This window comes from Rosa chinensis, chromosome 4 (genome assembly GCF_002994745.2).
Source record: "Rosa chinensis cultivar Old Blush chromosome 4, RchiOBHm-V2, whole genome shotgun sequence".
NCBI lineage: Eukaryota > Viridiplantae > Streptophyta > Magnoliopsida > Rosales > Rosaceae > Rosa > Rosa chinensis.
Window position 1 is genome coordinate 53,055,665 of NC_037091.1, and position 16,809 is coordinate 53,072,473.

Below are 16,809 nucleotides of genomic sequence, written 5' to 3' on the forward strand. Positions count from 1 at the left end.
TGTTATTTTCTTTTTATAAGCTTGATTATGTTATAGCTTTGTCCATCAAGGTTTAATGTTGGCCCAAGAACCTCTTCCCCAGCTCTCAGAAACTACCGTATCTAAACTAATGACAGTTCAAAGATTTTAGATATGAAAGAGAATCAGAGATGGTAATCGTTTTGTCTTGGTATATATAATCAATCTAACGAGCATAATCCGTCTTCTATGGTATATTCATATTATTAACAAACCACGAAGCTTAGCAGACTTGGCAAGAAACCTACGCATCTGTCTCTATATCTCTTGGCTAAATTCACTATCTCCCAATCCATACGTAAACCTGGAAACTACCTCGTGCTTTCCTCAAACTCTCTCTCTTTCGCAAATGGAGTACAACGATTGCAGAAGCACAACAGAAGCAAAAAGCTACTTATACTAAAAGCAGCTACTCACTCCCTCACCAATTCACCACGTAAAGCCATGAACTTTGTTTGCCTCGTTCGTCCTTCAACCCTCTGAAACTGCTCTCAGGTATGAAGTTTCTGATCACCCACTTTAATTTACTCAAAGTTCTTTGCTTGAATCATGTTATAGTCATTGGAATGTGAAAATGAAAATTTGCAGGACAAGTATTTGTGAAAATGTCTGTGAAAGTTTTTATCTTTCCTGCTAATACTGTTTTTCTTATGTGATTAATAGCCAGAGAGCTCTATGATCATGGCGTTTAAGTGGGTTCCAGTTGCAATATGGATATGGGTTTGGTCAGCTTACTTGGCTGCTACACAATCCGATGATGGGTTACTGAGGATTAGTCTAAAGAAGCATCCTTTAGACTTAAGTAGGATTAATGCTGCAAGCATCACCAATAGAGTAGATTCTCAACAGAGAGATAATGGGGATGATCTTAAAGCTAACATTGTATATTTGAAGAACTATCTTGACACCCAATTTTATGGAGAAATTGGTATTGGGACTCCCCCACAAACCTTTGCTGTTGTCTTTGATACTGGAAGCGCCAATTTTTGGGTCCCGTCTTCGAGATGCATCCTTTCTGTAAGTTTTGCAATGAGTATGATGTGTTATGATGCTTTTCCCTCGTTGAGTATCTTGTTAAGAATGGCTCTATGCAGATTGCTTGCTATTTTCATTCTAAATACAGGGCAACTATGTCAAGTACCTATACCAAAATTGGTAATTTTTCCTATTTGAATGACCCTTTATTGTTATGATTGGCACAAACATTGCTTGTGATGAATGTTGATAGAATCAAACTCAGAATTGGTGTTGTGTTTATTATTTAGGAATACCCTGCAAAATTCCTTATGGCTCTGGTTCCATTTCCGGCTACTTCAGTGAGGATAATGTTAAAGTTGGGGAAATTATCGTTAAGCATCAAGTGGGTTTTCTCCTTCCTTTTTTGGCTTGTATGATTGTATCAAGTTGTTCAATAAGCTATTTTCTATTTTCTAAATGTCTGATGCTATATATGTTCCCATGCTTTAGGAATTTGTTGAGGTTACAAGGGAAGGAGTTGTTGCATTCTTAACCGCACGGTTTGATGGGATTTTTGGACTTGGATTTCAGGATATTTCTGTTGGTGAAGCCACACCAGTGTGGTATAGTCTGCACATAGACTGCTGATTTATTACTTCCTTGCATGCTTTTGTTTTTTTGGTTTTTCTTTTGTAATGTGTTTTTTTTTTCTTCTAATATGTGTCTTTCTATGCCATCATCTTGATATATTATAAACACCTCTTTTCTGGTGAACTCTGGGCTAATGATACAAAAAAAACCCACAACCAAAACAAAGGTGCTATGGGTTTAGCTACGGTAGCTAAGAATAGTGGGAGGAGCACTAGCCAGCCCTTCAGCAGAAAAAAATCATCTCCCAATAGCCAAAATTAATAAGAACCAACCCACATTGTTTCAACAATCTCTTTATAGGTTTCTTTAGGAACACCCACCAAATCAAAGGAACTTCTACATACTGTACCTAGGTTCATAGTGACAGGGAAACCACAGATAAGAGCTAGCTCTTTAGTAAAGTTTCTTGAGAACGAAAAGGGTGAGATGAGAGGGATAGAGGTGAATAGAAGAGGAAGAAAAACTAAAAAGCATCTAAAATTGTTTTGCTTTAACTTACCTTATATTAGTCAAGGAAAATGAAAATCAAAGGCATATATTGGATTTATGCCTTTTTAGTTTTTTGGGTACAGGTATAACATGGTGCAACAAGGTCGTATGAGCCAGAAGATTTTCTCTATTTGGCTCAATCATGATCCAAAATCACCAGTGGGAGGTGAAATCGTCTTTGGAGGATATGATTGGAGGCACTTTACGGGTGATCACACTTATGTCCCAATTTCACACAATGGATACTGGCAGGTCATATAATAAAAGGAAAATGCTGTTTCTTTGTAATATATCCCTTAACAAGTTGGATAACATAAAAATGTTGATTTCTCCAGATTGAGGTGGGAGATATTATTGTTGCAGACTTTTCAACAGGTGCTATTACATTTCCACTCCTTATGGTGTTTCGCTATATTCTTTTCTATGTTGAAAGATAAAGTCTGATAAGTTTATGATTGAGTGTGGGAATTCATGTACCGTCACCTTTTTTCTGTAAAGGAGTGAAATAGCTTCACTTGACTAATACATCACAGTTCAAAATTTTCAGGATTCTGCAAGGGTGGCTGTGCTGCCATTTTGGACTCAGGGACATCCTTACTTGCCGGTCCAACTGTATCAAATCATGCCTAAAGCTTCAGACTTGAATTAACTGATCTTGTTTTTGTAGTTTAACTCAAGAACTTCAACTCCATCCTTAGTTAGCTCTGTTTTTGTTTTTTTTTTTTTTTTTCCTTTAGACTGTTGTGGCTCAGATCAACCATGCCATCGGAGCAGAAGGATTTGCGAGCTTGGAATGTAAAACTGTCGTTTCCACTTATGGAAATCTGATATGGGATTATTTAGTATCTGGGGTTTGTACTTCTTCCTTGTAGCCTCTTCGATTGTCTTTAGCACTTCTGTTTAGGAATGAAGAAATGCATTAGAATTTACCTCACATTTGTGCAGGTACGGCCTGATGTACTGTGTGTGGATATCAGCCTATGTTCGTATGATGGATCTCGTCTTGTAAAGTGAGTCCTTCTTTTTCTTATAGTTATTGTTTTACTTTGTTCAGTTTCCCTTTATTTAATTTTTAGTTTTTTATTTTTATTTTTTTTTCTGTTGGGAGAGGAGTTGATTTGGTAACTTCATCTAAATAACAATAACCAAATGCAAGCAAATCTAGGACATAGTTCTAGTGATGGTATTCAATGGTCCACTTCTTTGCTGAGAAGTGTGGCTAATGCTATCCACTTTGATGTTGTAAACTCTGGATACCCTAGAGGCTTCCACCTTTAATTCATAGTCTATTCGTATTTAAAAAAAAAACAATAACCAAATGCAAATTTATACTTCCTGCAGCAATCGTATTGAGACAGTGGTTCGGAATGGAACTCAGAAGGAGGCATCCGTTGATGAAACTCCTTTATGTACTTTGTGTGAGATGATTGCCTATTGGATTCAACTTCAACTTAGAAAACAAGTATCAAGGGAACAAGTATTTAAGCATGTGAATGAGGTGAATGCTTCTTAAAAGTACCACACTGGATAACATATATGTATAGATTCTTAAGTTGTTTTATTTCTTTGTGTCTAAAAGTTGTGTGAGAAGCTTCCAAATCCTGTGCGAAGATCATTTGTCAACTGTGATAACGTTGCAGCCATGCCAGATGTTTCATTCGTGATTGCAAACAAAACCTTCACCCTCACTCCTGAACAGGTGGATTTTTTTTAGCTTATATTTTCACCTTGTTTACATACATTGCCTATTTGATCGATATGGTTTTCTTATGAATGTTCTGAAAGGAATAAATTTAACCAAAACCTTTTAGTTTCAGTCTCTTATTAAGATTCTTGTTTTACAGTTCCTAACATATTTGTATTAAATATTCAGTATATACTTAAAGTTGAAGAAAGGTGTTCTACTGTCTGCCTTAGCGGATTTGTTGGCTTGGATGTGCCTTCTCCACAAGGTCCACTATGGTAAGTCACTATCATCCTCCTTTACGTCTCAACTTAATGCATTCATGTGATGGTGCGCCTCCATGTAGAGACGACAGTGCCCCCAACTCTTGGTTTTGAGGTCTATGCGTTGTTATGACATTACTGCATTCTGCAGGGTTCTTGGAGCTATGTTTTTGGGTGCATACCACACGGTGTTTGACTTTGGTAATCTCAGGGTAGGATTTGCCAGAGCTGTATAGTGCGACTGCAATCCTTTGATTTCCACTTCATCTGTAAATTTTCTAGCCTTATACTCGACCATCATAATGGAAGTACATAGATATTACGGATTAAATGTTTTCTGGTATCCAATGTGATATGCAGGGCATTTTCTAGTTGTCCATAAATAATGTACGTCCCATCTGATTCATACAATGAATTGTCAACCGCAATATATGATTCACTAGAAAGTATTCTGCTCGTTGGCTACAAAATTTCTCATAAGAACAAGAAAACATAAGGCTTCATTTTCTGTTTCTGATGGAGCCATATGGGCGAGCTGCGTCATAGTAAACTGTTGAGCTTATTTCATTCTACTATCCTACATTTTAAGGTCATCATGCTCTTCTCAATTTAACGTATTACAATCTACCGATCAAATTTTGTATATCCTTAACCTCCAAAAATTAGTTTAACCATTAACTAATGACATGACATTGATGAAATCACGAACACAATATATAATTACGGTTCTGACACTCGCAATATCTCTTTCTAACTTCCGGATATGCTCGAAACGTGTTCAATAGACTCCTTGGAGTTTTGGCCACACCATCACAAAGCTGCAAACTTCCATGTCTACGGTCTCAGCACTTTACAAAGTCACATCAAAATAACGTAGCTACAATTCTACAAAGGCAACTATTCACTTCGCATATTGAAATAACCTACCAGATATTTGTCTTCGACGATAAAAGAGCCTCCTTAGAGAGATGTCGGGTCAGTTGGTTCCGGTAGCCGTGACGTTGAAGCCGGCAATCCCTTTTCACGGCGGCCGGAGAGCTTTCTCCGTCGTGTCCCGGAATCTGAATACTCCATCTTCATCGAAGTTGCAACTACCAAATATCCCATCCTCCCAAACACGACCTCTGCTTTCTTATTCTTCTTCCTCTGTAACTGCTCCGTCCGTCCAAGTCGTCAAAGCTCTGCGGATTCGACCCAGTCCCGAATTGGGCCTTGCCTCACTCCTCTTCGTCCTCACCACGGTGAACCCATTTCTCCATTTACATGATTATGATCAAACACGCAGATATTAGTAACTTCTGATTAATGTTTTTACTGGCTGTAATTGCAAGGCTTTTGCTGCACTTTTCTCCCTTGCTATATTTTCCATTCCAACTATCAATGTAAGTTGGTTATCTTTTGAGTTTGAACGTTGAGCAATGTGATCATTGCGTATGCCAATCAAGTTTAATGAGATTTCAGGCTTTGAGAAAATTGGCAACTTCAGTGGACAAGCTATCCCATGTGGTCTCCGAGGAGGTACCTGGAACTCTGCTTTCTCTGAAACTCTCTGGCCTTGAGGTCAATGATTTAGCCAAACAGCTTACCGGTATAAGGTACTACCATAACTTACTTCCTGAACTCTGTTACTTTGCTTGGCACACCCTTTTTCTTTTCTTTTTTCTTTTGGTACAATGCTTAGCACACCCTTTTGCTCATACTAGTTTGATTATTGGGTTTCCAAGGAAAATGGTGTCCGCAGCTCGGTGGGGGAAGAATTCAAAGTGACAACTCGTTGATGATTCAATTTGTGTACACATAGGTGTAAAGTTTAAAGATAGGAACTTCACTCCAACTTGGTGTCTGTGTGTGTGCTCTCTCCATGAATATTTGCAAGTTTCATCAATGTCAATTAGGAAATTTTGATTTCAGAAACAATGCCCACTAGTATGATTCATGAACAATTTAGATGTTTTGTAGTGGGAGTTACACAAAAAAGTTTTGTGTCATCATGATAGGATTAGTATGATTGGAGTGATAATGATTTATCACTTTAATGTTGGGGGAAATGATTTATAAACAAGTTATAACTAGCATGATTTATACAAAACAAATTGTGTCAACCATTGGAGTTTGGATTGGGGATAATCATGGAAGATTTTCATTTAACAGATTCTTCCATTTTCAGACTAGGAAACTGCCCAATCAGGTTCTGTTCATCACCGTAAGGTATCTCATCCCTAAAACTATCCTCAATTCCTCATACCAGAGCTAGGCTTAATGCATAATCCCTTTGGAAAAAAAGAAAAAAGAAAAAAGAGGGGTACTTCATAATTGTTTGACACTCTCAGCTTGTCTGCGAATGCAGCATTGACCTGTCCACTTGGGTTCTGATCATCACTGTAATGTATCTCATCCCTAAAAATATCCTGAAACCAGACCTAGGCTTAGGCACTCCCTTCTGTTTAGTGCATATCTTTTTTAATAATAATTATAAAAAAAATGCGTAGTTGATGCATGTTTGACATTCTCAGCTTGTCTGCAAATACAACACTGAAGTAGAGCTATGTATGCGTGTAATAGATTCTTTAATTTCTTCATTAGGTTCAGTAACAAATAAGTGTTGAAAAATAAACAGGGTTACAAAATTTCTATAATTTGGCATACTTCTTGAGGGCTTGACCTGCATCTTTTGCATGCTCTGGCACATGCATGTTGCACAGAAGAGTAACTCTTGATGATGATACTAGGGATTTGATGTCTGAGTTTGAAGGATCTATCTTTGAAAGTCGCACCTCCCAAACCTATTCAAAATTACCATGTCAGTATAATTAAGAATCGTATAATCTGTTTGTCGATGTCATTACATAGATGTCATTGATAAATTATTGGTAGATGAACAACCAACTTGGAGAGAACCCCCAAACTTGGTTGCTTCACACTTTGGATAATTTCGACAGGATGCCGATGGATGGTGCCAATAGATTTATATATTCCAGTAGAAATTATCTGTAAACAATAGACGACTATATAATTCTGGGAAACTGAGAAGGGAAAAGGAGTCGGCATACATTATGACCTATGTGGATAATTTTGTTGATAATGTAAGACTAGTATGCAGTTTTGAAATGTGTTATCTGTTTCTTGAAACCAACACTTACTAGTTGTATTAACAATTAGTCAATCACCATCCCAAGTCATTAGCAATAAATATGGAAAATCAAGTAGTAACTACAAGAGGATACAGTGGAACATGAACCTGAATGGTTTTGCCAACGCTGATGGGTGAGGCTTCAGTGTAAATAAGATCACCGAGCTCAGCTCGGTTCAAGTGGTTGATACTGAGGTGGATTCCAGCCACCCTTTGTAAACTAGAAGCCAGGTGAGCTCCCATGCTAGCCAGAGACTCGGATATCAGAGCTGACACACCTCCATGTAACACCTTGAATGGCTGCTCAAAGTTATTTGCAAATGGTTAGTGATATTCCTTGATCAATTTGTTCTGTTCGACTTTCATCGGGAAAGAAATCATGTAAGAAGAAACTTAAAAAACAAAGAAAGAGATGATACCTGACAGCTCTTTTCGGTGACTCTGAGGTGACCAGAGACCTTTCGGGGTGTCACTTCTTCAATCTCGAACCCGAATGCATGAAGCAGAGCATCCAGAGCCTCCGTCTTGTCCTCAGATGACGGTGGTGGTGGCTGGGACTGAGACTGAGGAGCCATGACTATGTCAGTATCAGATAGAATACTAGGTTATTATTCTGAAAGTTAATGGTATGTGTTTTTTTCCTTGTTCTTGTTACGGCTTCTTTGGCTTTATGTAAAGATGATACAAACAGAAGCCAAACAATTCCAACTCAATTCGACGATTGTGCGACTTTTCCAAGGTGTGAGTGGGTGAGATGAGAAGACTTTCCTCTTTCCTTTTAGACTCTTCTGCGTTTGGTCATGTGATATAATTATCATTTCATACCAGAACTTGGTTGGTGGTGGACATGGTTCATTTGCTTGGGATGGTCCTGGTACTAGGATGGAGGGGCAGTTTAGTCAATTCACCCTACAATGTTGGGGTTGGTAGGTTGGGGTGAGGTGACTGATGTGCTGTGTGTGGATATATATCAGCTTATTTTCGTAAGATGGATCTCCTCGTGTAAAGTGAGTCTTTCCTTTTCTTGTAGTCGTTGTTTTACTTTGTTCAGTTTCCCTTTACGTTTTTTTGTTGGTGCGGAGAGGAGTTGATTCGGTTACTTCATCTAAATAACAATAACCAAATGCAAATTTATACTTCTGCAGTAATTATGGTTCGAAATGGAACTCGGAAGGAGGCATCCGTTGATGAAACTGCTTCATATACTTTGTGTGAGATGATTGCCTACTGGATTCAACTACAACTTAGAAAACAAGTATTACCTTCTTTACATGCATTGCCTATTTGATCGATATGGTTTTCTTAAGATAAAACTCAAATGCTATGAAAGGAATTAATTCCACCAAAACCTCCCAGTTTTAATCTGTTCTTAAAATTCTTCTTTTATAGTTCATAACTTGGATTCAATGTTCAGTATATACTTGAAGTTGAAGAAAGGTGTTCTACTGTCTTAGTCTACTTTAGCGGATTTGTTGCGTTGGATTTGCCTCCTCCACAAAAGGTCCCCTATGGTAAATCACTATCATCCTCCTTTACGTCTCAACTTGACACATTCTTGTGATTTTGCGCCTCATTGTAGAGATGACGGTGCCCCCAACTCCTTGTGTTTGAGGTCTATGCATTGTTACGACATTACTGCATGCTGCAGGGTTATTGGAGCTCTCTTTTTGGGTGCATACCACACGGTGTAATCTCAGGGTAGGATTTGCGCAAGCTGCATAGTGCACTGCAATCCGTTGATTTCCACTTCATTTGTAAAACTCAACCATCATAATGGAAGTGTAAAGATATTATGGATTGGATTATGTGTTTTCTGGCATCCAATGTGATATGCAGGGCCTTTTGTAGTTGTCCATAAATAAAGTACATTCCATCTGATTCATACTAGGAATTGTCATTAAGTACCCGCAATATTTGATTCTCATCGTCCCATGTGAATCGTGTACTAGAAACTAGAAAGTATTTTGCTCGTTGGTACTACAAAATTGCTCCATAAGAACAAGAAAACGTAAGGCTTCGATCATATTCTGACAGGGTCACATGGGCGAGCTGCGTCACTACTGTATACTATTGAGTTTTCTTGAAAGTATACTATTGAGTTAATTTCATTCTACTATCCTACCTTCCAAAGTCATCATGCTCCAACCTTCTATATTGCAATTAAATCAAAATTTGTTTATCTTTCACTTCTAAAATTTAGTTTGACCGTTAACTAATGACGTAACATATTAAAGATCACGAACACAAAATACATAATTACGATTCGACACTCATAAAATCTCCTTCTAATTTCCGGATATGCTTTAAAATATATGTTCAATCAACTCCTTGGAATTCCGGTCACACCGTCACAAAGCCACAAACTTACATGTTTGGTTTCAGCAACTTTACCGAGTCACATTCAAAAGAACGTAGCCACAAATTTCCTGCAAGGCTCTAGAACATAGGCAACTAAACTGCAATAGCCCTATTTATTTTTATGAGCTATCCAAGAGTCACTAATTCGCAGATTGAAATAGCCAACCAGAAACAAACAGAACGTCGTTCATTTAATCATTTTGGTCTTCGACCTTTAGAGAGATCAGATGTCGGGTCAGTTGTTTCAAGTGGCCGCGACGTTGAAGCCGGCAATCCCTTTTCACGGCGGCCGGAGAGATTTCTCCGTCGTGTCCCGGAATCTGTATACTCCATCTCTATCGAAGTTGCAACTACCAAATATCCCATCCTCCCAAACACAACCCCTGCTTTCTTCTTGTTCTTCCTCTGTAACTTCTCCGTCCGTACAACTCCTCAGAGCACTGCACATTCGACCCACACCCGAATTGGGCCTTGCCTCTCTCCTCTTCGTCCTCTTCACGGTAAAGCCATTTCTCCATTTTACAATATTATGAATTTATGATCAAAGTTATTAGTAACTTCTGACTCATGTTTTTACTGGCTGTGATTGCAAGGCTTTTGCTGCACTTTTCTCCCTTGCTATATTTTCCATTCCAACTATCAATGTAAGTTAGTTTTATCTGTTTTTGAGTTTGAGCATCGAGCAATATTGGATCCTCCTTGCGTATATCAATCAAGTTTAATGGGATTTCAGGCTTTGAGAAAATTAGCAACTTCAGTGGACAAGCTATCCCATGTGGTCTCCCAGGAGGTACCTGGAACTCTGCTTTCTCTGAAACTCTCTGGCATTGAGGTCAATGATTTAACCAAACAGCTTACCAGTATCAGGTATTAGCATAACTTGCTTCTCCAATTCTGTTTGCTTAGCAGACCCTTTTGCTCATACTAGTTTGATTTTTGGGTTTTCAAGGAAAATGATTTCTGCAACTGGCTGGGGGAAGAATTCGAAGTGACAGTTCGCTGTTGATTTGACTCGTATACATGTAGGTGTAAAGTTAGTGACTTCACTCCAAGATGGTGCAAGTGTCCTCTGTATGAATATTTGTAAGTTATTTCTTTAGTGCCAGGGACTCAAGTTTGATTTCAACAACAATGCAACTAGTATGAATTATAAAAAAGTTAGAACTTCAGTTGTGGGGATCATGATTGGAGTGATAATGGTTTATCACTTTAGTGCGGGGGATACTGATTTATAAACCAGTTAGAACTAGTGTAATTTATACAGAATAAATTGTATCAAATGATTGGGATAATCATGGAAGATTTTTGTTCAACTGATTCTTTGCCTTTTATACTAGGAACCTGAAACTACTTAGCTAGTAGCTTGTGTCATTGACCTGTCTAGTTGGGTTCTGAACTTCTGATCTGCACTGTAATGTTTCGCATCCCTAAAAATATTCTGATACCAGAGCTAGGCTTAGGCACTCCCTCCTGCTTAGTGCATCTCTTTGGAAAAAATAAAAAATAAAAAAACTATGCATACTTGATGCTTGTTTGACACCCTCAGCTTGTCTGAAAATGCAACACTGAAGTAGAGGGGTGTATGCTTGTAATAAATTCTTTACTTGCTTCATTAGGTTCAGTAACACTTGTTACAAGAACATAAACAAGATTACACAAGTTCTATAATTTGGCATACTTCTTGAGGGCTTCACCTGCATCTTTTGCATGCTGTGGCACAGGCATGTTGCATACAAGAGTAACTCTTGATGATGATACTAAGGATTTGATGTCTGAGTGTGAAGGATCAATCTTTGAAAGTCGCACCTCCCAAACCTATTCAAAATTAGCTTATCAGTACAATTCAGAATCGTATAATCTGTTTGTCGAGGTCATTTTATAGAAGTCATTAACAATTTTGGTAGATGAACAACCAACGTGGAGGGAACCCCCAGTCTCAGTTGCTTCACACTGCGGATAATTTGGTATTGACATTCACATTTTCATAGTTTCAGAGAGACAGGCTGGATGGTGCCAATAGATTTTTATATTCCATTAGAAATTATCTGTTAATAATAGACTACTATACAATGCTGGGAAACTGACATGGGAAATGGAGTCCACATACATTATTGTTTGCCTTATATGGATAATATAGTTGATAATGTAAAACTAGTATGCAGTTTTGAACCTAAATTCGTTGTATTAGCAATTAGTCAATTAACATTACAAATTACAAGTCATTCGTAGTAAATATGGAAAATCCAGTAGTAATGAACTAATTACTAGAGGGTATTGAGTGTGGAAGATGAACCTGAATGGTTTTGCCAACGCTGATGGGTGAGGCTTCAGCGTAGATAAGGTCACCGAGGTCAGCTCGCTTCATGTGGTTGATGCTGAGGTGAATTCCAGCCACCCTTTGTAAACCAGAAGCCAGGTGAGCGCCTATGCTAGCCAGAGCCTCAGATATTAGAGCTGACACACCTCCATGTAACACCTTGAATGGCTGCTCTGGGTTATTTGCAATTGGTTAGTAATATTCCATGATCAGTTTCTTCTGTTTGACTTTCATCGCGAAAGAGTTCATGTATGAAGAAACAAAGAACCAAAGAAAACGATCATACCTGACAGTTCCTTTCGGTCACTCTGAGGTAACCACAGACCTTCTGTGGTGTCACTTCTTCAATCTCGAACCCGACTTCACGAAGGGGAGTATCCAGAGCCCCCGTCTTGTCCTCCGATGACGGTGGTGGTGGCTGGGACTGAGACTGGGGAGCCATGACTATGTCAGTATCAGATAGATGATCAGGATAAATAGTTGTTCTGAAAGTAAAGGTTATGTGTATTTTTTCCTTCTTCTAATGCGGCTTCTTTTGTTTGTGTATAGATGATGACACAAACCAAATAACTCCAACTCTATTCAATATGATTGGTGTGGCTTTTCCCGGGTGTGAGTGGGTGAGTGATCGGAGAAGACTTTCCTCTTCACTTTTGGAATATGATATCATTTCATCATCTGGTTGGTGGTGGGCATGGTTTTGTTTGCTTGGAGGGGGTCCCGGTGCTAAGATGGAGGGGCAGTTCAGTCAATTCACGCAACCAACGATGTGAGGTGGTAGGTGAGGTGATGTAAACAATGGAGGAGGAGGATTAGGTGGCTACCGGCCTTGTGACTTGTCCGTTTGCCTCGTGGTGTTCTTTACCTTCCTCACTCCCCCGGTCGTTCTTCCTCACCCTCACCCTCACCCTCACCCTCACCCTCACCCTCTAGCTCTGTGAATTTCGACAACATGCATGTCACTATCATTATCTCTTTTTTATCTTCTTTCTCTATTTCATTGATTTTAGGAATTAATCTGCCAATTTAATCAAGTCCAATGCAAATTATTAACTAGCAATCACTATGTTGCTATCTCAACACTCTAGAGTTGTAATTTGATGTCATTTATATCATTGGTGCGCCTAGTTATACACCACCTGAGACTTAATTGTATCCTTTACATTTCTGTTCTACCTTGTTCTTCTCCCCACACGCCACTTTCCAACTTTCTTTCTATTTGAGCAAAATTCATTTTACCTTGTTTTTACACCAAAAATTGTCCTTATCTTTAAACTTTAAATTTAATCACATGTGCCCTTATACTCTTAAATTGATCAATCATAACCGATTCTTATCAAATTGATTAATTTATTCATGACTTGTTGGCCTGGCCAGCTAGCCCACTCAAACTCGTTTTTGGCCTTATATCACTCGAGAAACATCCTATTTACTTGGTCAAGGATAAAAATTGGCACGTGTGACTAGTCATGTGACTCATGTCTACATATTATGGTAAAAGAAAAAAAAATCATGAACATCATGGTCAAGGATAAAAATTCAATTTACTTTTCTGAGGTTTGGGTCCAACATCATGTCAGTCCTTATGGTTTCAACTTTTTGTTTTTGTTTTTGAGAAGATGGTTTCAACTTAATTAAGAACAACTCCAAATTTCTTAATTTCATCAGCCGTGTCCAATTTTACTCGCTCCTTCCAAATTGGAAGTTAATTAACGACGATGGCACGTAATTTAGGCTGACTCGTTGACTCCATGGATTGACAAATTGACAATTTAGCCCCTAAAGTGGGTCCCATCATCGTTAGTTAACGTTCAATTTGGATGGAATGAGTGAAATTGGACACAGTTGATGAAATTAGAAAGTTTAGGGCTGTTCTTGTTTAAATATTTTAAAAAAAAATTAAAATAGAGGATTAGGCGATATTAGCCCCTCGTTAGTGGTCATTGAGCAAGGTGCCTACCCTCCCCAAAATAGAGAGGGGACCACTACACCCGGGAACCCACCCCCGTCCCTCTATTTTATTTTATTAGAATAATAAAAAACAAAATACAAGATGGAAGAGGGGGACATAAACCAAAACCTCTCCCAACTGGACTGAAATTTTCAACATTAAAGATAGCAAATCGTCCTATCTGTAAAGAAGAGAAAAAACGGAGGACTAGGAAGGACCCCCAAAAGAACAACCCAAGAAAAGCAACCAACATCTACTATGCAAACCTGAAATTAGAAAGGCCTGCCAAATCTCAGGAATATGCCACAAGTGCACAAGGAGGACAAGAGTCCCACCAATGAACACCAACCTGATTTGCCCCAAAATTAGCTAAAGAATCCGCTACCTAGTTGCCTTCGCGATAGATATGAGAAACTTTCACCGACATAGATGCAAGCATAACCCGACAGTTGAACCAATTGATGGAGTATCGCCATGGTACATCACTCTGAAGAGAAGACAAAAAATGAATTACCAAAGCAGAGTCACTTTCAATCCATAGGGAACGCCAACCGTTCTGTGATGCAATATGAATAGCATGAATCACTGCCTAAAGCTCAGCCTCCAAAGCATAGGCCACCCCAAGAGCCCCCGCAAAACAACCAAGCACACGCCCCAAATGATCACGAAAGATGCCACCAAAACCTGCTAGACCGGGAGTGCCTCTAGCTGCACCATCAGTATTAACCTTAACTTGTAAAATAGAAGGAGTATGCCACATAACCTCTATAATTTTTGGAATTTTAGGGGGTCTTCCAAGAGGGTGTTCTTGTTTAAATTGAAACCACATGGACTAACATGAGGTTTGATCTAAATTTCAGGGGGTAAACTGAATTTAGTCAAATTTGTTATTACTAAACAGATTCAGATTTAGGTTGATCTACTCCAAATCCGATCCATTTACATATCTAATTCTAGATAGCTATCGCGATCACACTAGACTTGCAAGTTTTGGATCCATTCTCTTGATTTGGTTAGGCTTTATAGATATATCTATAACAAATGTTCAAATCGATGATTAATAGTGAATGCGATTCCTCCAATTGCTTTTTTTTTTTGGCAACTCCAATTGCTTTTATGCACTGTAGATTTCTGTTGATCAACGGCCTCACCTTGCTTGTGTGCATTGAATTAATTGCTCCAATTATGTTCTCCCAAAATGCTCTAAAGCTCTCAGCCCTCACCTTACCTATCAAATTGTCCTCATCCTAAACACAGTCACAAGTCCTTCCCAAGAAGGCAAGAAGCCAAGAACCCTTTTTTCCAAAACCCATCACCACCTTCACCATCCTGGGCACACCATCCAATAACCCTTACCTATATAAAGCTCATTATAAGTTCGAATCATATCTAATTCGAATCTTCTGCCCAGCCCTTACTAAAGTTTTTTAACCCTGCCATCTCAGTTTCTGGACACCAAGATCTATGTTAATGTTTGACACAACATACATAATGTACTAATAATGATCTCAGTTTATGTTAATGTTTGATGTTTTTTTTTTTGATCAAATAAGAACTTCATTAATAATGAACTGCTTACAACGAGTTTTAGGCGACATCTCTTATACAGAAATGGCCAATAGACTTCACACTGGAACTCTATAATGACTGACTCTAAACTTGCACTACAACTGTGTGGCACAGACAACAAACGCAGGAGCAGTGAATCTTTGACAGCTCACCTCTTGTCCAGCCAATAAGAACTCTAAACTGGACTACTCACTGGTGTCAACACTAACTCACCAACCAGAGTCCTCCTGACTAGCTTTTGATCGACCAAGCCAACACTCGTTGTGACCTAAACCCGACCAACAGGATTCCCGGACATTCGGACCTGGGACTAAGATAAACCCCACACCGTCACCACCAAATTGTCAACACCATCAACCCACAACTGCCCCAACTCGCCATCGCCGCCGACCGAAAACCAGACAGGAACTACCCACTAGAAGGCCATTAATGCTCGTCTATGGCACAGCCAGACTTTTTTGCTGACCCAAAACCAGATAGGTAGGACCCACTAGAAGGCCGAAACGAAGATTGTCTCTGCCTCATCTTGTAGTACACACGACCCGACAGCTAACACCTAACACAACTGGAAACAACAACTAATACCACACACCAAACCTTGGGTGTGCCTTATTACCAACAAAACAAAACAAAATTAAAACCCAACCCTAAACCCTAATAAGACTGAAAACAAAAAACCAAATAGTCCAGGCCCAAAGTGCATCCGGCCCACGTTGAAGTAATTGGTTGCTGACGTAGTGACCCAACCATCTCGCCGGCGCACCTCCGTCTCCTACCTTCCGCCTGCAAGCCACGCCGTCCTTCCTCATGTCGAAAACGAAACACTCAACCCAGATCGGGATCAACCGATCCGATCTAGACACAATGGGTCTCGGCGCTGCTCCCACGCTACCTTCAACAATCGGCAACCTCCGAGCCAGTATCAACACCTCGAAATACCGAGCAGGCCCTCCATGCTCCTCCCAAAGGCCAGGCGACACTGGCTTCACCCCTGCCGTCTTCCCGCCTCTGCCTTACGCCGTCCGGCTCTCTGGTGTGCATCTCCGTCGCCCCGCAACCACTACTCCGACCGGATCACTCTCCGGACACAAGGTCAATTCTGTCCCGTCCGGCAACGACGCCTGGAGGGCGCGCCGCCGGACAGGGATAACTCCCACACGGCTTTTCTCTTTTTTCGGCTAGGGTTTGAGGAATGAAAGTATATGATATTTCCTCCACCTATGTTTGATGTTTAGATGGTTGATTTTTTTAGTGACTTTTAATCCTACGGCCCTCCGTGCATGCTTTCAACATATATATTGGACAACGCATTGCGCAGTTGGGCAAAACTATATTTAGTTTACTGTTTGAAGGAAATCGTATATTAGTGTGTCTAGTTCAAACATGATTATGGCTCTGTTTGGGATTGCTTCACTTTTAAAA

At 39.5% G+C, this 16,809-nt stretch overlaps 5 protein-coding genes across 10 annotated transcripts; 3 read left to right on the forward strand and 2 right to left on the reverse strand.

Annotated features, from left to right (window-relative positions):
* The first annotated feature begins 59 nt into the window (after positions 1 to 59).
* Positions 60 to 4,504, forward strand: LOC112197383 (aspartic proteinase). 2 transcript variants are annotated; one of them, XM_024338030.2, is made up of 14 exons: positions 60 to 513; positions 686 to 1,035; positions 1,113 to 1,173; positions 1,284 to 1,378; positions 1,486 to 1,598; positions 2,199 to 2,367; positions 2,451 to 2,490; positions 2,663 to 2,727; positions 2,853 to 2,966; positions 3,061 to 3,125; positions 3,457 to 3,613; positions 3,695 to 3,814; positions 3,989 to 4,077; positions 4,214 to 4,504. In XM_024338030.2, exons 2-14 carry the CDS (start codon positions 694 to 696, stop codon positions 4,296 to 4,298), a joined length of 1,515 nt encoding a protein of 504 aa, XP_024193798.1. In that variant the 5' UTR covers positions 60 to 513; positions 686 to 693; the 3' UTR covers positions 4,299 to 4,504. The 2 variants fall into 2 exon arrangements, with proteins under 2 accessions (XP_024193798.1, XP_024193797.1); XM_024338029.2 differs by having other exon boundaries at positions 61 to 513; positions 682 to 1,035.
* A 331-nt stretch (positions 4,505 to 4,835) lies between these two features.
* LOC112197385 lies at positions 4,836 to 9,074 on the forward strand. Of its 5 annotated transcripts, none has more exons than XR_005809704.1 (6): positions 4,836 to 5,303; positions 5,394 to 5,444; positions 5,524 to 5,657; positions 8,338 to 8,447; positions 8,582 to 8,703; positions 8,841 to 9,074. XR_005809704.1 is itself a non-coding variant. In XM_040518028.1 (4 exons), exons 1-4 carry the CDS (start codon positions 5,031 to 5,033, stop codon positions 8,378 to 8,380), a joined length of 501 nt encoding a protein of 166 aa, XP_040373962.1. In that variant the 5' UTR covers positions 4,836 to 5,030; the 3' UTR covers positions 8,381 to 9,074. The 5 variants fall into 5 exon arrangements, 2 of the variants coding, with proteins under 2 accessions (XP_040373962.1, XP_024193800.1); XR_005809703.1 differs by having other exon boundaries at positions 8,607 to 8,703; XR_005809702.1 differs by having other exon boundaries at positions 8,338 to 8,703.
* LOC112197384 (1,4-dihydroxy-2-naphthoyl-CoA thioesterase 1) lies at positions 6,611 to 7,831 on the reverse strand. Its single transcript, XM_024338031.2, has 3 exons — positions 7,612 to 7,831; positions 7,301 to 7,492; positions 6,611 to 6,845 (listed from the first exon to the last, which is right to left on the reverse strand). The coding sequence occupies exons 1-3, from the start codon at positions 7,765 to 7,767 to the stop codon at positions 6,693 to 6,695; spliced, it is 501 nt and encodes a 166-aa protein (XP_024193799.1). The 5' UTR covers positions 7,768 to 7,831; the 3' UTR covers positions 6,611 to 6,692.
* A 462-nt stretch (positions 9,075 to 9,536) lies between the features above and the next one.
* LOC112195876 lies at positions 9,537 to 10,863 on the forward strand. The gene is made up of 4 exons (XM_024336104.2): positions 9,537 to 10,050; positions 10,144 to 10,194; positions 10,284 to 10,417; positions 10,500 to 10,863. Exons 1-4 carry the CDS (start codon positions 9,778 to 9,780, stop codon positions 10,540 to 10,542), a joined length of 501 nt encoding a protein of 166 aa, XP_024191872.1. The 5' UTR covers positions 9,537 to 9,777; the 3' UTR covers positions 10,543 to 10,863.
* A 209-nt stretch (positions 10,864 to 11,072) lies between these two features.
* On the reverse strand, positions 11,073 to 12,523 carry LOC112195875 (1,4-dihydroxy-2-naphthoyl-CoA thioesterase 1). Its single transcript, XM_024336102.2, has 3 exons — positions 12,154 to 12,523; positions 11,844 to 12,035; positions 11,073 to 11,365 (listed from the first exon to the last, which is right to left on the reverse strand). The coding sequence occupies exons 1-3, from the start codon at positions 12,307 to 12,309 to the stop codon at positions 11,213 to 11,215; spliced, it is 501 nt and encodes a 166-aa protein (XP_024191870.1). The 5' UTR covers positions 12,310 to 12,523; the 3' UTR covers positions 11,073 to 11,212.
* Positions 12,524 to 16,809: the final 4,286 nt, after the last annotated feature.